Below are 23,339 nucleotides of genomic sequence, written 5' to 3' on the forward strand. Positions count from 1 at the left end.
AAATGGTAAACATTTCTCCAACTTGAGGGGCCGATGCCCCCTAAAATCCTGAAAGGGCCCCCTTGAACCCAGGTTGATATTTTTCAACTCCTCCCTTCTTTTTTGTTTTGTTTTACCTCATTGGGACCCCTGCTTAATGTCTTACTTGCATACTCAGCTCATTTTAAATGTAATTTTATTATCAAAAACAATGTTTACTAACACACGCAAAAGTACCAAACATTGGTACCGTTGAGTACCGGTATCGATTCCCAGATACCGGGAATCGGTACCGAATCGCTTCAGATGTGACTGGTACCCATCCATAAATGTAAGACTCAGCTTTTTCCAAAAATGAGCTAGTTTGATGCTAATAAACACTGCCATTGCTGTTCACATGCTACTGATTAGCATTAGCGATTCTACATGGCGATTTCAATACCTCCAAATTTGGCTTACAGTTCATATAATCTAATAGATAGAAACCATTGGTAAGTTTTCTTGCATTTTTGCATCTTTAAAAATGGTAAAAATCTTTTCAACTTCATGGGCCGATGCCCCCCAAAATCTTGAAAGGGCCCCCTTGAAGCCAGGTTGATATTTTTCAACTCCTCCCTTCTTCTTTTTTTTTTTGTTTTACCTCATTGGGATCCCTGCTTAATGTCATACTTGCATACTCAGCTCAAAAGTAATTTTATTATCAAAAACAATGTTTATTAACACACACAAAAGTACCAAACATTGGTACCGTTGAGTACCGGTATCGATTCCCAGATACCGGGGAATTGGTACCGCATCGCTTCAGATGTAACTGGTACCCATCCCTAAATGTAAGGCTCAGCTTTTTCAAAAATTAGCTAGCTTGATGCTAATACACGTAGCCATTGCTGTTCTGATTAGCATTAGCGATTCTACATGGCGATTTCAATACCTCCAAATTTGGCTTAAAGTTTATAGAATCTAATAGAGAGAAGCCATTGGTAAGTTTTCTTGCATTTTTGCAGAATTTGTATGTAGGAAATGTCTTCCAAAGCATCTTTAAAAATGGTCTAATCTCTTCAAGTCAAATCCAAAAAGGACCCCCTTGAACCCTGGTTGATATTTTTCAATTCCTCTTAATTTTTTTGGGCTCTACTTTTCCATAAATGAGCTACGATGCTAATATACATTGGCGTGGCTGTCGACGTGCTACTGTTTAGCATTAGCAATTTTACATGGCAATTTCAACACTTCTGAATTAGTTAATGAAAACCACAACTAAGAAGCACGTTACGATCAACCAGCTGGCGCATAATTCTGGTATCGATTCCCATGTCCTGGGATTAGGTACCGTGTCAGTGGAAATGTCCCGAACTACTACGCTGCATTTGTTTGCAGCTCTCTGAGTCCCGTTAAAGAGAGGAAGCAGCGAGTCAGCATAAAGAAGGGGTCACCAACGCGGTGCCCGCGGGCACCAGGTAGCCCGTAAGGACCAGATGAGTCGCCCGCTGGCCTGTTCTAAAAATAGCTCAAATAACTCACCAGTGAGCTGCCTCTATTTTTTGCATTGTATTTATTTACTAGCAAGCTGGTCTCGCTTTGCCCGACATTTTTAATTCTAAGAGAGACAAAACTCAAATAGAATTTGAAAATCCAAGAAAATATTTTAAAGACTTGGTCTTCACTTGTTCAAATTCATAATTTTTTTTACTTTGCTTCTTATAACTTTCAGAAAGACAATTTTTGAGAAAAAATACAACCTTAAAAATGATTTTAGGATTTTTAAACACATATACACTTTTAAATTCCTTCCTCTTCTTTCCTGACAATTTAAATCAATGTTCAAGTAAATTATTTTTTTTATTGTAAAGAATAATAAATACATTTTAATTTAATTCTTCATTTTAGCTTCTGTTTTTTCGACGAAGAATATTTGTGAAATATTTCTTCAAACTTATTATGATTAAAATTCAAAAAAAATATTCTGGCAAATCTAGAAAATCTGTAGAATCAAATTTAAATCTTATTTCAAAGTCTTTTGAATTTATTTTAAAATTTTTGTTCTGGAAAATCTAGAAGAAATAATGATTTGTCTTTGTTAAAAATATAGCTTGGTCCAATTTGTTATATATTCTAACAAAGTGTAGATTGGATTTTAACCTATTTAAAACATGTCATCAAAATTCTAAAATGAATCTTAATCAGGAAAAATTACTAATGATGTTCCATAAATTCTTTTTTAAATTTTTTCAAAAAGATTCGAATTACCGTAGCTAGTTTTTCTCTTCTTTTTTTCGGTTGAATTTTGAATTTTAAAGAGTCGAAATTGAAGATAAACTATGTTTCAAAATTTAATTGTCATTTTTTTCGTGTTTTCTCCTCTTTTAAACCGTTCAATTAAGTGTAAATATCATTAATTATTAATAATAACATACAGTTAAAGGTAAATTGAGCAAATTGGCTATTTCTGGCAATTTATTGAAGTGTGTATCAAACTGGTAGCCCTTTGCATTAATCAGTACCCAAGAAGTAGCTCTTGGTTTCAAAAGTTTGGTGACCCCTGGCATAAAGTAATGTTGTAAAAAACTGAAAATGGTCGTCCTCTCTTCAAAAATAAGATCTCTCTTCACCTCCCTGCAGAGTAACGACAATGACGAGAGGCTGCAGGTGGTCAAGCTGCTGGCCAAGATGTTCGGGGCCAAGGACTCTGAGTTGGCGGCGCAGAATAAGCCTCTGTGGCAGTGCTACCTGGGCAGGTAGGTGCGATTCCACGTGGATTTGAGCGATACCTCCGGGTACGAGTTTCATCGCTTCAAAAAGTTGTCGCACAAAACGGTAACACGCTTTTTTAAAATGAAAAACAAACTTTCAGATATTGAAAAAACAAGACAATAGAATGTCGTACAAACAACTACAGTAGCTTTTTGAAGTCATGTAGTAATAATAATAATGTACATTTAGGCCTGAGTGAATGTGATTTGTGATCTTCTGCTGTCTTCTGAAGGTTCAATGACATCCACGTGCCCATCAGACTGGAGTGTGTCAAGTTTGCCAGCCATTGTCTGATGAACCATCCTGACCTGGCCAAAGACCTGACAGGTGCTCCATGTGCACATGACACCATCTTGTATAATGTCCTGCAGGGTCATGTTACTTCCTGAAGGGATCTAAGAATACATGTTTTATATCACATAGAAACATCTTATTGAGTGTATTTGCATGTCAACACAGTTACTCATATCTCTTCATCAACAACACGTCTGGATTGGGATATTAGTAACAACTGGAATGTTTGGGTTGAAGTAGCAGTTGAGTGAAAAACAAGTTGAATTAGTTGTGTTTGATTGTATCCATTAAACCATGTCCAACTTGCATAGTATGTGAAAATGCATCACAAAATGCCACAAATTTAGTCGGCCTTTTTGAATATTCCGCTCCTAATATCATTGGCTATTTCCTAGGGGTGTAACAGTACGTGTATTTGTATCGAACCATTTCAGTACGGGGGTTCCGGTTCGGTTTGGAGGTGTACCGAACGAGTTTCCACACGGACATATTAAGTAGCGTAACACACGTTGTGTAAACAATGCACACCGAGGCACAACACACGGCATGCTAGCAGCTAACGGGCTAGGATAGACTGACCATACGTCCTCTTTTCACCGGACATGTCCTCTTTTGCGGAGCTGTCAGGGCGGAGTTTCTTAAATGCCTCAAATGTCCGGCATTTTGAGTTAGGGTTGCGTGTATTTTCAATGTACGTTCAGGGTTAAGAAGGGGTTAAAAACAAAACAAATTGTGCGCGCAACAGCATTGGTGAGGGAGGGGCAGAGACAGAGAGAGAGAGAGTTATGATAAACGTGCATGCGTCGCCAGGCTCGGCTTTTTATCCATAGATTTATCACATTTAATTTTTTATTATCTATAGCAGGGGTGTCAAAAGTGTGCCATTTGCGGCCCACAGCTAATGTTTTAAAGGCCCACGGCACATTCTAAAAATACTATTAAAATAAACAAAAACATAACAAAAGTGAAATAAAAAAGCTTAAAGGTTAAATGTAATTTAGAAAAAGTTGCAATGTTGACTAATAAAACAAAGCTGTTTTTTTTTTCTTTCAAAGTGTCATTGCTCAAAACATAATATTGAATCAAAATCAATGTTATAATGAATTATTGACCTATCCAAGGTTCCCATTACTTCACATCAAATATTACACTAAGAAAAATATTTTTGGTGGAAGATTTTGCAAATTTGGTAAATAAATAACCAAAAAATTTATATTTTGCTGTTTTCTCACTGTACCAAAAATGAACCGAACCGTGACCGCTAAACCGAGGTACGTACCGAACCAAAATTTTTGTGTACGTTACACCCCTACTATTTCCGGAGAGTGACGTCACCGTAGTAACGCTTCTGCACTCTGACCATATTATCAGATCAGTCGTACTGGAAATACGCAAACAATAGATAGATGTAGGGTTGTCCCCATACCAATATTTTGGTATGGGTACACTGCAAAAAGTCAGTATTCAAAAATAAGAAAAAAAATACAAAAATTAGGGGTATTTTATTTGAACTAAGCAAAATTATATGCCAATGGAACAAGAAAATTCGTCTTGTGAAGACTTTCCAAAACAAGTAAAATTAGCTAACCTCAATGAACCCAAAAATAGCTTAAAATAAGTATATTCTCACTAATAACAAGTGTACTTTTCTTGGTAGGAAAAAAAAAGAGACCTTTTTGCTCAATATGTTGAAAAATATTCTTAAATGAAGTAAATGCTTGTGCCATTATCTTGACATAATGATATGCGCTCGGCATCATGATTTTTGTTTTCATGCTTGAAATAAGAAATGATTACTTTAAAAAAGTAGTTTTATACATGTGAGTGTTGATGACACAGCTTCGCAACAGTTGATATTCTAGTTTCAACTCAATATAGTAGGGGTGTGGGAAAAAATCGATCCGAATCGCGATTCTCAAGTTGTGCGATTCAGAGTCGATTCTCATTTTTTAAAAATTTGATTTATTTTTTTGTAATTTATTAATTTAAAAAAATATTTTTTTATTTTATTTTTATTTTTTATTAATCAATCCAACAAAACAATACACAGCAATACCATAACAATGCAATCCAATTCCAAAAGCAAACCCGACCCAGCAACACTCAGAACTGCAATAAACAGAGCAATTGAGAGGAGACACAAACACGACACAGAACAAACCAAAAGTAGTGAAACAAAAATGAATATTATCAACAACAGTATCCATATTAGTCACAATTTCAACATAGCAGTGCAGTGTTTCCCATAAACTGCCAAGATACCTGTGGCGATGGGGGCGTGGCTATGGGCGTGGTCACCATGACATGATTGAGTAATTTGCATAATTAACTACAATGATATGATTTTCTCTAAAAAGGCTCAAAAAATGAATACTTACTAATTAATAATAACAGTTTTGTTTTAAACGTCCATCCATCCATTTTACAATATAATTACAACACTTTATGTACATATTTATATACATATTTGAACAATAAGTTATTCACTGAAATATATTTATTAATTGTGGTTCTTACAAAAAATATATCTTATAAAATATAAACGCTAAAATGTCTCTTAAAGCTCTGCCCCTTTAATTAGTGCATACTAAATAATTGAACTTTAGCCTACTACTACAACCATATTATTTACCAGCAACATAAAGTGAAACAGAGGCAGAGGTGTCCTGCCACAGTCAGTAACAAATAAACAGAAAACAGTAGTGGTCAAATACAAATAAGGCAACAAGAGAAGTATCCTACACTTCTCTTTTGTAAAGTAAATCTGAACAGCCTATATGGGCATCTACATCAACTATATGATTTGCCTGAGAAGCTGGACAGGAAGAAAGAAAAAAAAAAAATTTTTTTTATTATTTTTTATTTTTATTTTAAATTTGTGGCGGACGTAATTCTTTCGTGGCGGGCCGCCACAAATAAATGAATGTGTGGGAAACACTGCAGTGATTAAAAATCCCTCATTGACATTATCATTAGACATTTGTAAAAAATTTAAAAAAAAGAACAATAGTGTCAGAGTGGCTTACACTTGCATCGCATCTCATAAGCTTGACAACACACTGTGTCCGATATTTTCACAAAAATAAAATAAGTCATATTTTTGGTTCATTTAATTGTTCAAACAAATGTACATTATTGCAATCAGTTGATAAAACATTGTCCTTTACAGTTATAAAAGCTTTTTACAAAAATCTACTACTCTGCTTGCATGTCAGCAGACTGGGGTAGATCCTGCTGAAATCTATGTATTGAATGAATAGACAATCCTTTTGAATCGGGAAAAAAATCGTTTTTGAATCGAGAATCGTGTTGAATTGGGAAAAAAAAAATCGATATCGAATCGTGACCCCAAGAATCGATATTGAATCGAATCGTGGGACACCCAAAGATTCACAGCCCTACAATATAGGTCATAAAATCTCAAGCTGTAAAATCTTACTGAGATCATTTAGGACCAAAACCCTTAAAACAAATAAAACGCTCTAATATAAAATCTGCTTAGTGATAAGAATGATCTTATCAGACAGAAAATAAGCAAATATCACCCTTATTTGAGATATTTAATTTTACTTAGATTTCAGTTTTTGCAGTGTACCAAAATGTATTTTGATACTTTTCTAAATAAAGGGGACCACAAAAAATGTCATTATTGGCTTTATTTGAACAACAAATCTTAGGGTACATGAAACATATGTTTATTATTGTAATTTAGTCCTTAAATAAAATAGTGAACATACTAGACAACTTGTCTTTTAGTAGTAAGAAAACAAACAAAGACTCCTAATTAGTCTGCAATAACATATTGTGTCATTTATACACCTATGTACACATTATGAGGGACAAACTGTAAAAATAGATTATTAATCCACTTGTTCATTTACTGTTAATATCTGCTTATTTTCTGTTTTAACATGTTCTATCTACACTTCTGTTAAAATGTAATAATCACTTATTCTTCTCTTGTTTGATCATTTTACATTAGTTTTGGATGATACCACATTTATGTATCGATCCGATCTCTTGTTAGCGGTGACACCGGTGAGCTATTGTATCCTCCTACGGTTTGTAGTGAAGCATCTTTAGCTATTCCTCGTCCTCCAGTGATAATGGTACCTGAAGAAGCTAAAACACTGCAGAGTGCGGATGGACATTAGCCACTAACTAGCTGGCCATGTCTTAAAGTGTTATAACTTCACCTTTATCTTTACTTTTTACACCAAAATGTGTCCATTCTGTCTTTTCTGTCCACACACTGTGTCTGCTTGTAAGTACTCTTGTGTGTGTGTGCGCTGCCCAACATGCTCCTCTGCTCGTAAACCAGCAATGTCATGACGTGACGAAGACGCGCCGTCATGCTTGTAAAAAATAATAATAATATTGCGAACCGGTACTTTTCAAACAGAGTATAGTACCATTTTTGATTCATTAGTACCGCGATACTATACTAGTACCGGTATACCCTAGACAGATGTGCTGTCTGTCTATCATTCACAATCCCTATACATAAGTCAAAAATGTAAGGTTCCAGACCATCATTTGTCCCAAAGTAATCGTTATTGGCCCCCACAAAGTGCATGATTTGCATTGTTGTTGCTAGGAAAGGGATTTGCGGTTCCTACTTCTACGTCACGTGACTAGCCGGCTCATTATCTCTCATACTATTTTCATCATATAGAGGCAACTTGTTTTCCCACTCCACTGGTACTTCAGGCTCGTAAAGGCAGTAATACAGCATCAATCGCAAACCAAGCCCATTTGGAGAGTAACCTTTGACCAAATGCAATATAAATGTGTCATCTCCAGCATCACGACAGTCCTTGTCTTCTCCCCGTCTTACTCCGCAGAATACCTGCGGGTCAGGTCACACGACCCCGAGGAGGCCATCCGCCACGACGTCATCGTTTCCATCGTAACCGCCGCCAAGAAGGACCTGTCTCTCGTCAACGACGCCTTGCTCAACTTTGTGAAAGAGCGGACGCTGGACAAGAGAGTAAGAGAGGCGTCTGTGTGTGAGCAGTAGGGAATGGTACTAAGCTGGGTTCTTGTACTACCGAGTACTGATACATGTAAGGTCAAAGGGTACTCTATTTCGTGACTCGGGCTTCAACGCTCGACGAGCAAATTCAAGTAATGTTGTAATTCTCCAAGAATGCCTGATAGAAAGTGCTTTTAAGTCCCCTAGCTAAATGCTAATTTACATAAGGTATGCCATATACATGCTATTCACCTCCAAATGTGTTAATGAACACTACAACTAACATAAATGTTACAAACAACTGGTGTGTAATCAGTACAATACTTACAGTGTAAACACTTCGTAGGGCACAACATAACACATTCAGCTCCATAGAAAAAGCTACTTCCTGGTTAGACAACTTAGCAGCAGTGTAAACAAAGAAGATATAACAACGCCCACTTTTGTGTTGTTTTTAGCACGTCCATTTCGAGTCTACTGACAGATACATAAGTGCGGACTAGGGTTGTCCCGATACCAATATTTTGGTACCGGTACCTTTCGATCATTTTCTAAATAAAGGGGACCACAAAAAAATTTAATTATTGGCTCTATTTGAACAAAAAATCTTAGGGTACATGAAACATATGTTTATTATTGTACTTTAGTCCTTAAATAAAGTAGTGAACATACTAGACAACTTGTCTTTTAGTAGTAAGTAAACAAACAAAGACTCCTAATTAGTCTGCAGTAACATATTGTGTCATTTATACACCTATTATTTTGTTCACTTTATAAAGGACAAACTGTAAAAATGGATTATTAATCCACTTGTTCATTTACTGTTAATACCTGCTTATTTTCTGTTTCAACATGTTCTATCTACACTTCTGTTAAAATGTAATAATCACTTATTCTTCTCTTCTTTGATACTTTTACATTACTTTTGGATGATACCACACATTTAGGTATCGATCCGATACCAAGTAGTTACAGGATCATACATTGGTCATATAATATGATTTTTTTTTTTTTTTAAAGGAAAAAAGATTTTGCGACGATAAAAGATATCGATGCAATCACAGTAGTATCGACTAGATACGCTATTGTACTTTGTATCATGGGGCGGCATGGCGTAGTGGGTAGAGCGGCCGTGCCAGAAAGGGTTGCAGGTTCGCTCCCCGCCTCTTGACATCCAAATCGCTGCCATTGTGTCCTTGGGCAGGACACTTCACCCTTCAGTCTGCCCCAGGGCAGCTGTAGCTACGAAAGTAGCTTACCACCACCATGTGTGAATGAATGAATGATATGTTCTCACTTCTATGTGAAGCGCTTTGAGTGTCTAGAAAAGCGCAATATAAATCTAATCCATTATTATTATTGTTATTATCATTACAGTGGATGTCAGGTGTAGATCCACCCACGGCATTTGTTTACATTAAGGAGCGCTATCTTTTGTTAGCGGTGACATCTGTGAGCTATTGTATCCTCCTACGGTGTGTAGTGAAGCATGTTTAACTGTTCCTCGTCCTCCAGTGATAATGGTACTTGAAGAAACTAACTTTATTTGTCGCCATGGAGGCCAGGATTAGTGATTTAAAAGTAGATAAAACATTGCGGATGTCTTAAAGCACCTCTTCCTGAGGGTGTTTCAGTGTTATAGCTTCACCTTTATCGTCACTTTTTACACCAAAATGCGTCCATTCTTCCTTTTCTGTCTACACACTGTGTCTGCTTGTAAGTACCGGTACTCTGTGTGTGCGCGCTGCCCAACATGCTCCTCTGCTCGTAAAACCAGCAATGTCACGACCTGACGATGCGCCGTCATGCCAGGGAACTGGTACTTTTCAGAGTATAGTACCGTTTTTGATTCATTAGTACCGCCATACTATACTAGTACCGGTGTACCGTACAACAGTGGTCCCCAACCTGCAGACTGTATTGATCTATATTGATATATAATGTATATATATTGTGTTTTTTATGTTGATTTAATTGAAAAAAAAAAAAAAAGAAAGAAAAAAAATTGTTTTTCTTTTCTTCTTTATAAAGAAATACAATCATGTGTGCTTACGGACTGTATCCCTGCAGACTGTATTGATCTATATTGATATATAATGTATATATATTGTGTTTTTTATGTTGATTTAATTAAAAAAAAAAAATAATATTTTTTTTAAATTAAATTTCTTGCGCGGCCCGGTACCAATCGGTCCGGTGGTTGGGGACCACTGCCGTACAACACTAGTGCGAACTATACGCTACTTTATAATAGACATGGCAACAGGAGAGGATGCACATGTGCAAGTACGAGCCAGTCTGCCCCAATGGTGGACGCGTTTATACCATATATGGATAATCCGATGACGATTTCCCCCCAATTTGTGACGTCACAAATTGGGCACGTTCCATACAGCTCTTTTGGCAGAAGTAGGAAAGAAGGCAAGATTGTTTTATAAGTATCTCTGCAATGCCCCGACATTTTCAGGACATATGCAAATCCTAAATACAGCAGGTACCAATAGGTTAAAAAAAACAAAAGCATTTATTACCACATAAAGGTACAAAGTACTTAAACTGTTCCCCTATAAGGTATCCGTCCCTAATCTGCAGCAATGGGCACATCAGTGTGTTTGTGTCACAGCATCCGCTTGGGAAGATCTCATATGACGCCATCCTTTAACTCAGAGCTGGGCAAATATTTTGACTCGGGGGGCCACGTTGAGAGAAAAAATGGGTCTGGCGGGCCAAAGACTAATACCAAAAGTCACAATGTCCGATAGGGTTGTAAAAACGTTATGACAGACCACCTCAAAAAACAGAATGGAATTTTACACCCAAAATGTACATGAAAATAAAGAAAGTGGGATTTACCTACAATACCTACTCAGTGGCCTAGTGGTTAGAGCAGGGATATCCAAAGTGCGGCCCGCAGCTAATTGTTTACCGGCCCGCCACACATTCTGCAAAAATTGCAAAATTGATAGTATTGCATTTAAAAAAAGTGGAATGAGGTGAAATCTAACGAGAAAAAGTTGCAATGTTGACACAAAGCTGCCATGCAGGCTGTTTTTTTTCTTTTGTCTTTCTTTATTTTTCTTTTTTTTGCCATTGCTCAAAAAAAAAAAAAAAAACGACAAAAAATCTATGTTATAATGAATTATTGACCTATTCAAGGCTCCAATTACTTCAAAAATGTCACTTTAAAATGTTTTATGTGGAAAAAATATTGCATATATTGTGTGGTTGCCATATAAAAACATCAAAGATTTCTTTGACAAAAGAGCATAAAAACAAACAAAATAATAGTTCAAACGTAAAATCGACAGATTTATCTAAAGTTGATCTCGTAACTTAAGTGTTGAAAGTAAAAAAAAATGTATCACTTTATGAGTGGGGGACCTTTTGGATCCCGAACACATTTAGTGGGATTTTATTAATATTTTCACTGATTTCTCAAAAATATTAAAGAATTAAAATCAATGGTGTCCTGCATTGTTGATCTTTTAGAGCTCTAATTACAAAATACTGCATATTTCCAGTTTTGCTATAAAAAAACAAAGTTGTCTTTGACAGAAAGGCATAATTTTTTTTTCACTTTTTATCAACCTGAAGTTGATATAGAGATTTACTGTAAGCGTTAAATAAATAAATAAAATAATAATTTGACTTATTTTTAACGTTTTAATGACTGAGACCCTTTATGGTCCCCGGGAGCCCTAAAGGTTAAAAAAAAAAAATCCATATATTTTGTTATAGTTTGAAAATGAAAAATATCAAAATGGCCCCCACATGCTTAAATTTTTCCGTGTGCGGCCCTCAGTGGAAAAAGTTTGGACACCCCTGGGTTAGAGTGTCCGCCCTGAGATGGGTAGGTTGTGAGAAAAACCCCAGCCAAGTCATACCAAAGACTAAAAATGGGAGCCATTACCTCCCTGCTTGGCACTCCGCATCAAGGGTTGGAATTGGGGGTTAAATCACCAAAAATGATTCCCGGGCGCTGCCACCGTTGCTGCACACTGCTCCCCTCACCTCCCAGGGGGTGATCAAGGGTGATGGGTCAAATGCAGAGAATAATTTCGCCACACCTAGTGTGTGTGTGTGACTATCATTGGTACTTTAACGTTATTTACAATATTAACTATGAACAATAAAAACACTGAATATTAACAACATATTTTACTGCTCAGACCAGCTCCTCCATAGCCGTGTATCTTTTACAATCAAGCAAAAATGTAACAGCAAAATATGAATGCAAAGGGTAATAAACACCTACCGTATTTTTCGGACTATAAGTCGCAGTTTTTTTCATAGTTTGGCCCGGGGGTGCGACTTATACTCAGGAGCGACTTATGTGTGAAATTATCAACACATTAGCGTAAAATATCAAATACAAACCCCGTTTCCATATGAGTTGGGAAATTGTGTTAGATGTAAACATAAACGGAATACAATGATTTGCCAATCATTTTCAACCCATATTCAGTTGAATATGCTTCAAAGACAACATATTTGATGTTCAAACTGATAAACTTTTTTTTTTTTTTGCAAATAATCATTAACTTTAGAATTTGATGGCAGCAACACGTGACAAAGAAGTTGGGAAAGGTGGCAATAAATACTGATAAAGTTGAGGAATGCTCATCAAAGACTTATTTGGAACATCCCACAGGTGAACAGGCAAATTGGGAACAGGTGGGTGCCATGATTGGGTATAAAAGTAGATTCCATGAAATGCTCAGTCATTCACAAACAAGGATGGGGTGAGGGTCACCACTTTGTCAACAAATGCCTGAGCAAATTGTTGAACAGTTTAAGAAAAACCTTTGAATTTAGGGATTTCACCATCTACGCTCCGTAATATCATCAAAGGGTTCAGAGAATCTGGAGAAATCACTGCACGTAAGCAGCTAAGCCCGTGACCTTCCATCCCTCAGGCTGTACTGCATCAACAAGCCACATAACTGTGTAAAGGATATCACCACATGGGCCCAGGAACACTTCCGAAACCCACTGTCAGTAACTACAGTTGGTCGCTACATCTGTAAGTGCAAGTTAAAACTCTCCTATGCAAGGCGAAAACCGTTTATCAACAACACCCAGAAACGCCGTCGGCTTCGCTGGGCCTGAGCTCATCTAAGATGGACTGATGCAAAGTGGAAAAGTGTTCTGTGGTCAAATTGTTTTTGGAAACTGTGGACGTCAAAGAGGAAAAGAACCATCCGGATTGTTCTAGGCGCAAAGTGTAAAAGGCAGCATGTGTGATGGTATGGGGGTGTATTAGTGCCCAAGACATGGGTAACTTACACATCTGTGAAGGCACCATTAATGCTGAAAGGTACATACAGCTTTTGGAGCAACATATGTTGCCATCCAAGCAACCTTACCATGGACGCCCCTGCTTATTTCTGCAAGACAATGCCAAGCCAAGTGTTACATCTATAAGATTTCATGGGATTTAGCGATTAGGAGTGACAGATTGTTTGGTAAACGTATAGCATGTTCTATATGTTATAGTTATTCGAATGACTCTTACCATAATATGTAACGTTAACATACCAGGCACGTTCTCAGTTGGTTATTTATGCCTCATATAACGTACACTTATTCAGCCTGTTGTTCACTATTCTTTAGACATTTTAAATTGCCTTTCAAATGTCTATTCTTGGTGTTGGCTTTTATCAAATACATTTCCCCCCAAAAATGTGATTTATACTCCAGTGCGACTTATATATGTTTTTTTTCCTTCTTTATTATGCATTTTCGGCCGGTGTGACTTATAGTCCAAAAAATACGGTACACGTAAAAATCAGTTTCTGACACTGATACCTTCTAAAACTACTGATACCTTCTAAAACCTGATACCTGATACCTTCTAAAAACAGCACTGCACATCATAATGGTGGCTACAGTTTTGATGTTAAAGGTCTAAAAAAATGATGTAGAACATCCGGCGGGCCGTATTGAAAAACTTGACGGGCCGTAATTTGCCCAGGCCGGGTTTAACTGGTCCGCTTTTGCCTTTTCTCGTCAGTGGCGTGTCCGCAAGGAGGCCATGATGGGCCTGGCGTCCATCTACAGGAAGTACTCTCTGCAGGGCGAAGGAGGGCGCGAGGCGTCCAAGCAGATTTCGTGGATCAAAGATAAGCTGCTGCACATCTACTACCAGAACAGTATTGACGACAGGTAAACACCGGGAGGGAAGAAAGGTACGCTTCTTCACTCCTTGACTGCTCCTCTTGGTTGTCCAGGCTACTGGTGGAGCGGGTCTTTGCCCAGTATATGGTTCCTCACAACCTGGAGACAGCAGAGAGGATGAAGTGTCTCTACTACCTCTATGCCACCTTGGACACAAACGCTGTCAAGTAAGTCAACCACAGTTGTGTGCGTCCTTAAACATAAGGCCAAAGATGTGTGAAGGAATATGCAATGTTATGATTTATACAGGTAAGCCTTTTTAGTCAGGGAGGGACAGAAGTAAACACCAGTACATTCTATAACACCAGAAGAAGATGCTGGATTTGTTGCTAGCTGTTGTTAATTTAAAAAATAAGTTATTTGCTATCACTTTTAATATCATATTTGTACATATTATATTTGCTGATGTGGTCTTTGTCTTATTCCCGGCAATTTGGCCCTCTGTCTTCCTTTTTTTTCTTCTTTTCAGCCTCTCCTGCTCCAAACATTAAATACAAATCCATTTAATAAAGTCAAATACAAAGTAAAGCTGCAAGCAGCGTTGGACGGGTCCGCATTTTGGCAGGTGCTAGTCCTAGGTGTCCCAATACTTTTGTCCAGTGGTAGTCCTGAGTGAGACCTACATAGAGGTTTTTGTTTCGTGTCCCTACGATATTCGTACTGGGAGTTAGATACTTTTGTGTAGTGTACCTACCTTCTCTATGTTCTGTGCTCACGCTGGTGTTTTCTGCTTTTAAGCAGCCATCTTAAAACAACAGCAGCGGAGCAACTTTAGTGCTGCAGGTCTTTGAAGGCTCGTAAAATCAAAACGGTAGCACGTATCAAAACTCTTTGGTCAACTTTTAATCAGAAGGGTTCAATCTCTCTCCTGTAGCAGTTTGAAGCCGAAACGACAAACGCGCTCAGAGGAGATAACGTTTGATGTTTGGTGACCGGTTGTAACAAAAATTTAGTTTTGAAGGAGGAATAGCAAACTTCCTGTTGATTTTTGCTGAAGGATGTCAATATATGAAATGTAGGTCTAGGTGAGACCTACATAGAGGTATTTGTTTCATGTCTCTAAGACGTTCCTACCGGAAGTTACATGCAGTTTTGTCTGAGTTTTCCTCTAAAAGGCAGTTTTGTCTCGGTAGAGCGCAATTTTGAGCTTTGGGGTTTGGTTTTTTTTTAGATCGCAATTTCCAGCAGTCCCGATGTGTGTGAGAATTTTGGTGAGTTTTGAAGTATTTTAAGGGGGTCAAATTACAGCTCAAAGAGGCAAAAATTAGTTTTTTTAGTACAATTTTGTCTTGAAGGGGAAATTGCCAACTTCCTGTTGGTTTTTACCCGAGGATGTAAAATTATGAAATGTAGGTCTAAGTCTGACCTACATAGAGGTTTTTGTGTCATGTCTCTACGACCTTCCTAGTGGGAGTTACAGGCAGTTTGTTTTTGTTTGTTCCTAGGGGGCGCTAGAGCGCAATTTTGATTTTTGGGGTCCTGATGTGTGTGTCAAATTTGGTGAGTTTTGAAGCATGTTAAGTGGGTCAAATTGCAGCTCGAAGAGGCGGCCGGTATAATAATAATATTAACAATAGGTTCCTTTGTAACCAGTTCAAAGGACTTCCTGTGGGAGTCCTTTGTACAGGGTACAGGGCGGACCCTAATAATAATAATAATAATAAACATTACAATAACAATAGGTTCCTTTGTAAAGCTCAGCTCGAAGAGGCGGCCGGTATAATAATAATATTAACAATAGGTTCCTTTGTAACCAGTTCAAAGGACTCCCACAGGGAGTCCTTTGTACAGGGTACAGGGCGGACCCTAATAAGGCAGGGGTGTCCAAAGTGCGGCCCGCAGCTAATTGTTTACGGGCCCGCCACACATTCTGGATATACTATTGTAAAAATAAAAAAGAACATTAAAAAAAGTGGAATGACGTGAAATCTAACGAGAAAAAGTTGCAATGTTGACATAAAAGCTGCCATGCAGGCTGTTTTTTTTTAGGGTTCGCATGTACCCTGTATAAAGGACTCCCACAGGGAGTCCTTTATACAGGTACAAAGGAACCTATTGAAATTGTAAGGTTGATTATTATTCCGCAGCTTTGCGCACTACTTTGCCCCCCTTAACATGCTTCAAAACTCACCAAATTTTTTACACACATACAAAAACTGGGACAGCACACTTTAGTAAAAAAAACAAACCCCAAAAATCAAAATTGCGCTCTAGCGCCCCCTAGGAAAAAAACAAAAACAAACTGCCTGTAACTCCCACTAGGAAGATTGTAGAGACATGAAACAAAAAAACCTGTATGTAGGTCTCACTTAGACCTACAATTCATAATTTCGCATCCTCGGGCAAAAACCAACAGGAAGTTGGCAATTTCCCCTTCAACACAAAAAATGACTAAAAACACTAATTTTTGCCTCTTTGAGCTGTAATTTGACCCCTTTAAAATACTTCAAAACTCACCAAACTTTTTACACACATCGGGACTGGTGGAAATTGCGATCTAAAAAAAAACCGAACCCCGAAACTCAAAATTGCGCTCTAGCGCAATTTTTGAATAAAACAGAGACAAAACTGCTTCTCAGAGGAAAACAGACAAAACTGCTTGTAACTTCCGGTAGGAACGTTTTAGAGACATGAAACAAAAACCTCTACGTAGGTCTCACTTAGACCTACATTTAATAGATTGACATCCTTCAGCAAAAATCAACAGGAAGTTTGATATCCTCACTTCAAAACAAATTTTTTTTAAAAAGCGGTCATCAAACATTATCTCCTCTGAGCGCGTTTGTCGTTTTGGCTTCAAACTGCTACAGGAGAGAGATTGAACCCTTCTGATTAAAAGTTGACGAAAGCGTTTTAATAAGTGCTACGGTTTTGATTTTACGAGCCTTCAAAGAAAAGAACCACTGTGCCGCAGCACCTAGGAAAAAAACACAGACACAACTTCCTCTAACTCCCAGTACGAATATCGTAGAGACATGCAACAAAAACCTCTATGTAGGTCTCACTCAGGACTACCACTGAACAAAAGTATTGGGACACCTAGGACTAGCACCAGCCAAAATGCGGACCCGACCAACGCTGCTTGCAGCTTTAATTTCTTTTGTCTTTCTTTATTTTTATTTTTTTGCCATTGCTCAAAAAAAAAAAAAAAAGACAAAAAATCCATGTTGTAATGAATTATTTTCAGGGCTCCAATTACTTCAAATATTTCACTTTAAAATGATTTATGTGGTAAATATTGCATATATTGTGTAGTAGCCATATAAAAACATCAAAGTTTTCTTTGGCAAAAGCGCATAAAACAAACAAAATAATTGTTCCAGCATAAAATGGACAGAAGTTGCTCTCGTAACTAAAGTGTTGAACGTAAAAGAAAAACCTAATAAAAATGTGTCACTTTATGAGTGGGGCACCTTTTGGATCCCAAATATATTTATTGATTTTTTATTTATCTTTTTACTGTGATTACTCAAAAATATGAAATAATTAAAATCAATGGTGTCCTGCATTATTGATCTTTTAGGGCTCTAATTACCAAATACTGCATATTTCAGTTTTACTATAAAAACTAAGTTGTTTTTGACAGAAAAGCCACAAAACTTTTTTTTAAATTTGTATTACTTTATATCAACTTGAAGTTGATATAGAGATTTACTGTAAGCGTTAAATAATTTAAAAAAAAACAATAATCTGACTTATTTTTAACATTTTAATGACTGAGACCCTTTATGGTCCCCGGGACCCCTAAAGGTAAAATAAATAAAAAAAATGCATATATTTTGTTATGGTTTGAAAATGAAAAATATCAAAATGGCCCCCACATGCTTTAATTTTGCCGTGTGCGGCCCTCAGTGGAAAAAGTTTGGACACCCCTGAAATAAGGCAACAATTAATGTTGTCCCCCCGGGAACTAGGTAAAACACTTGATAAAGCTTAACCTAGCTGTACTATAACAATCTACAAGGTTAAATTGGTCTGCTTCTCTTTCTTCCCCTCTATCTCTTTCGTAATGTAAATCTGTACAGCAAATATGGGCATCTCCGTCAACAATATGATTTGTCTAAGTGGCTGGACAGGACAAAAAAAATGATAATTAAAAGTCCGAAGGCACTTGAACATTTTTCAATGAAGTACATTGTACAAAAACAAACAATTGGAAATATGGCAAAAGGTTTTAAATGTATTCATACATTTTCTTAGCCTTTTTAAAGAGATACTATAATCATAGCAGATTATGCAAATGATGTGATGACGTCTTGGCAGTTATATGAGTATTTTAAGGATGTGCCTTTCACGTTTCCCTCACAGAGCTCTCAATGAGATGTGGAAATGTCAGAATCTGCTGAGGCACCATGTCAAAGATCTGTTGGACCTGGTCAAAAAACCCAAGGTACCTGATCACCACAAAGACTGAAGAAGAGAACCTGGGGATTTGTTAAAATATACATGTTTACTTTTATTGTCTTTTTTTTTTTTTTTTTTTAACAGTCTGAATCATCTAGCAAGGCTGTTTTTGCCAAAGTCATGGTCATCACAAGTAAGTAACCTTCTCTGGAAGTCAAACGGTCCAAGTTTGTGTATTTTCATTGAAGCCTTAGGGCAGGGGTGTCAAACTCAAATTCAGAGTGGGCGAAAATTTAGAACTGAACAAAGCCGCGGGCCAAGGTTGAACAAATTAACCTTTTAATAGGGACCCAAACAAGTTTTGCATTGAATATTGAACAAGCAAGACTTATATAACTTTATAGTGACATGCAAAATCGAGTTTCAAATAATAATAATAATAATAATCATTCAAAAATATCAATGGCATATCAAATACAATTTTTAAAAAAATTGAATGCCTCTTTTCTATTTGCAGCCTTCTGGGGTAAATATCAAAATAAACTTTTTCCACAGGCTAATAATAAACTTGAAAATAAAATAACAATAATGAATGAATCAAACATTCAAGCCTTGAAGTAGCAAGAGAAAGTGCATGAATAAAACATTAATTATGGCTCAGTTTGCTACACTGATTTGCTTTAACACTGAATATGGAACAAGCAACGCTTATACAACTTAACAGTGCAAAATCAACTTTCAAAAAACAAACGAAAAAACATCAATGGTATATTGAAGGCCTACTGAAACCCACTATTACCGACCACGCAGTCTGATAGTTTATACATCAATGATGAAATCTAAACATTGCAACACATACCAATACGGCCGGGTTAGATTAGTAAAGTGCAATTTTAATTTTCCCGCAAAATATCCTGCTGAAAACGTCTCGGTATGATGACGTTTGCGAGTGACGTCACGGATTGTAGCGGACATTTTGGGACACCTTTGTGGCCAGCTATTAATTAGTCTGTTTTCATCGCAAACTTCCACAGTATTCTGGACATCTGTGTTGGTGAATCTTTTGCAATTTGTTTAATGAACAATGGAGATAGCAAAGAAGAAAGCTGTAGGTGGGAAGCGGTGTATTAGCGGCCGGCTGCAGCAACACAAACACGTAGCGGCTACATCGTAGCCGGTGTTTCATTGTTTACATTCCCAAACGATGACAGTCAAGCTTTACCATTGGCCTGTGGAGAACTGGGACAGCAGAGACTCTTACCAGGAGGACTTTGAGTTGGATACGCGCTACCGTGAGCACGCAGCTGCGGCTTCCAAACATTTGATCGCTTGCCCGTACGTGCGTGCCGCTATGTGCATGTCACGTACGTAACTTTGGGGAAATATATGTGCTGTATGAACTTTGCGGAGGTGAACGGTACTTTGGGCTGTGGGATTGAGTGTGTTGTGCGGGTGTTTGAGTTGTATTGGTGGGTTGTATGGACGGGAGGGGGGAGGTGTTTGTTATGCGGGATTAATTTGTGGCATATTAAATATAAGCCTGGTTGTGTTGTGGCTAATAGAGTATATATATATATATGTCTTGTGTTTATTTACTGTTGTAGTCATTCCCAGCTGAATATCAGGTCCCACCCGCCTCTCACAGCATCTTCCCTATCTGAATCGCTTCCACTGCCCTCTAGTCCTTCACTCTCACTTTCCTCATCCACGAATCTTTCATCCTCGCTCAAATTAATGGGGAAACCGTCGCTTTCTCGGTCCGAATCGCTCTCGCTGCTGGTGGCCATGATTGTAAACAATGTGCAGATGTGAGGAGCTCCACAACCTGTGACGTCACGCTACTTCCGGTACAGGCAAGGCTTTTTTTTTATCAGCGACCAAAAGTTGCGAACTTTATCGTCGATGTTCTCTACTAAATCCTTTCAGCAAAAATATGGCAATATCGCGAAATGATCAAGTATGACACATAGAATGGATCTGCTATCCCCGTTTAAATAAGAAAATCGAATTTCAGTAGGCCTTTAAATACAATTTAAATGAAAAAATGTAATGCCTCTTTTCTATTTGCAGCCTTCTGAGGTAAATATCAACGTTAACTTTTTCCACAGGCTAATAAATTTGAAAATAAAATAACAATGAATAAATCAACCATTCAGGCCTTTTTACGGCTCAGTTTGTGACACACTGATCTAATCTGATGTGCCCAAGCCAGATACCTGCCATCTTTTCTGGGATGCTAGTTCATTAATGTCGGGGCTCAGGTGGGCAGGGTTGGGGGGGCAGGGTTTGGTGGTAGCGGGGGGTGTATATTGTAGCGTCCCGGAAGAGTTAGTGCTGCAAGGGATTCTGGGTATTTGTTCTGTTGTGTTTATGTTGTGTTACGGTGCGGATGTTCTCCCGAAATGTGTTTGTCATTCTTGTTTGGTGTGGTTTCACAGTGTGGCGCATATTTGTAACAGTGTTAAACTTGTTGATGCGGCAACCCTCAGTGTGACCTGTATGGCTGTTGATCAAGTATGCCTTGCATTCACTTATGTGTGTGTAGAAGCCGCATATATTATGTGACTGGGCCGGCACGTTGTTTGTATGGAGGAAAAGCGGACGTGACGACAGGTTGTAGAGGACGCTAAAGGCAGTGCCTTTAAGGCACGCCCTCAATATTGTTGTCTGGGTGGAAATCGGGAGAAATTCGGGAGAATGGTTGCCCCGGGAGACTTTCGAGAGGGGCACTGAAAATCGGGAGGGTTGGCAAGTATGAGTATTAGCGGTGAATGCGGTGTTGCAGCGGCACCGCCGCTGTATAAAACCGGCGGGCCAGCTCTAATGTTAATTTGATATTGCCTCAAGGGACAAATTAAATTACACGGCGAGCCAGAATTTGATACCCATGCCTTAGGGCATATTTGGTATTCAGCGCCTCTCCCGATAACCTCCCGGCAGAAATTTTCTCCCGACAAACTCCCGGTATTCAGCCGGAGCTGGAGGCCACGCCCCCTCCAGCTCAATGCGGACCTGAGTGGGGACAGCCTGTTCTCACGTCGGCTTTCCCACAATATAAACAGCTTGCCTGCCCAATGACGTCATAACATCTACGGCTTTTAGAGAGTAGAGTGCACAACAAGGAGACGAAGCAGAAGAACGAGGAAGTTACAGACATGGCGACGCCGTCGACGAGCAAGATGAACAAATACGCTTGCAAGTTCCAAAACGAATGGAAACAAGAATTTCAGTTCATCCAGGACAGTTCGAAGGGGAAGGTGTATGTTGCCTGTACATTTTGTAGAACAGACTTCTCCATTGAACACGGTGGCCGAAATTATATACTCAGTCATGAACGGAGAAGTTAAACAGGACAATACTGCCATCTACTGGATAGCCTCCGGGACACTGAAATTCAAGTATTTCTTTTATTTATATGTATAATAAAATAAATAAATATATATATATACTTACTGTATATATAGCTAGAATTCACTGAAAGTCAAGTATTTCATATATATATATATATGAAATACTTGAGTTGGTGAATTCTAGCTGTAAATATACTCCCCTATTAACCACGCCCCCCACCCCCCACCCCCCACCTCCCGGTATCGGAGGTCTCAAGGTTGGCAAGTATGCCTTAGGGGAAACTGCACTTTTTTGGGGAATTTTGCCTATGGCTAAAAATCTTTGCTCACAACGCTTAAACCAAAAATGAACAAAAGGCAAGTCCCGCTAGGAAAAGTCACTGAAGCATAGGGATGGCTGTGCAAAACAAAAGTAAAACTGAACTATCTACAAAGTAAACAAAAACAGAATGCTGGACGACAGCAAAGACTTACAGCGTGTGGAGGAGAGACGGCGTCCACAAAGTGCATCCGTACATGACATGACAATCAACAATGTCCCCACAAAGAAGGATAGCGTACGCACAACTTAAATAGTCTTGATTGCGAAAACAAAGCAGGTGCGGGCAATAGCACTCATAAGAAGGTGTGAAGCTGCTACAGGAGAACATCAACAAAACAGGAAAAGTCACCAAAATAACAGCGCAAGACAGGAACTAAAGCACTACACACAGGAAACAACAACAAACTCAAAATAAGGCACGACAACCTGGTGGAGTTTCATTTTTTAACCTTTTTTAACCTGGTGTGCCTCCGTATTTTTTTTAATGAAAAAAATGTGCCTTGGCTCAAAAAAGGTTGAAAAACGTTGGTGTAGACCACACATGAGGTAGTAAAGGCAATAAACATCACATTCTAACTGTCTCTTTCTCTCAGGGAACCTTCCGGATCCGGGAAAGGCTCAAGACTTTGTCAAGAAGCTGGCTCAGGTCCTGGAGGACGACGAGAGAATCCGAGACCAGCTGGAGACTTTGGTCAGCCCGGCGTGCTCCTGCAAGCAGGCCGAGGTCTGCGTGGTGAGTAGGACGGCGCCGTTCACACCTGTCGGTCACGGCGACACGTGCTGATTTGGTTCTTGCAGCGAGACATCACCAAGAAGCTCGGCAGCCCCAAACAGCCCAGCAATCCCTTCTTGGAGATGGTCAAGTTCCTCTTGGAGAGGATCGCTCCCGTGCACATCGACACCGAGTCCATCAGGTAGCGTGCATGTTTGGAGGAAAGACTCTTGGGTCTTCCCCATGTGACCTGGGCCGCCTTGTGTCAGCGCGCTGATCAAACAGGTCAACAAGTCAATAGAAGGAACCGCTGACGATGACGAGGAGGGCGTTCCCACGGACAGCGCCATCCGAGCCGGACTCGAACTGCTGAAGGTAAAACCCGGCACGCTTCAAATGAATCCCCAATAGCACGAAGAGACCGCGTTGTCACTC

The 23,339-nt window shown here is 38.6% G+C and overlaps 1 protein-coding gene across 2 annotated transcripts in view; it reads left to right on the forward strand.

Annotated features, from left to right (window-relative positions):
* Positions 1-23,339, forward strand: part of pds5b (PDS5 cohesin associated factor B) — a 75,854-nt gene that overhangs the window by 23,677 nt on the left and 28,838 nt on the right. For both annotated transcript variants that reach the window (XM_062046967.1, XM_062046968.1), the window contains exons 9-18: positions 2,599-2,714; positions 2,963-3,057; positions 7,869-8,014; positions 14,013-14,164; positions 14,230-14,343; positions 18,485-18,566; positions 18,665-18,713; positions 22,786-22,925; positions 22,991-23,106; positions 23,174-23,279. In XM_062046967.1, the coding sequence (XP_061902951.1) occupies positions 2,599-2,714; positions 2,963-3,057; positions 7,869-8,014; positions 14,013-14,164; positions 14,230-14,343; positions 18,485-18,566; positions 18,665-18,713; positions 22,786-22,925; positions 22,991-23,106; positions 23,174-23,279 (1,116 nt within the window). The remainder of the gene's footprint in view (positions 1-2,598; positions 2,715-2,962; positions 3,058-7,868; positions 8,015-14,012; positions 14,165-14,229; positions 14,344-18,484; positions 18,567-18,664; positions 18,714-22,785; positions 22,926-22,990; positions 23,107-23,173; positions 23,280-23,339) is intronic.

This window comes from Entelurus aequoreus, linkage group LG05 (assembly GCF_033978785.1).
Source record: "Entelurus aequoreus isolate RoL-2023_Sb linkage group LG05, RoL_Eaeq_v1.1, whole genome shotgun sequence".
NCBI lineage: Eukaryota > Metazoa > Chordata > Actinopteri > Syngnathiformes > Syngnathidae > Entelurus > Entelurus aequoreus.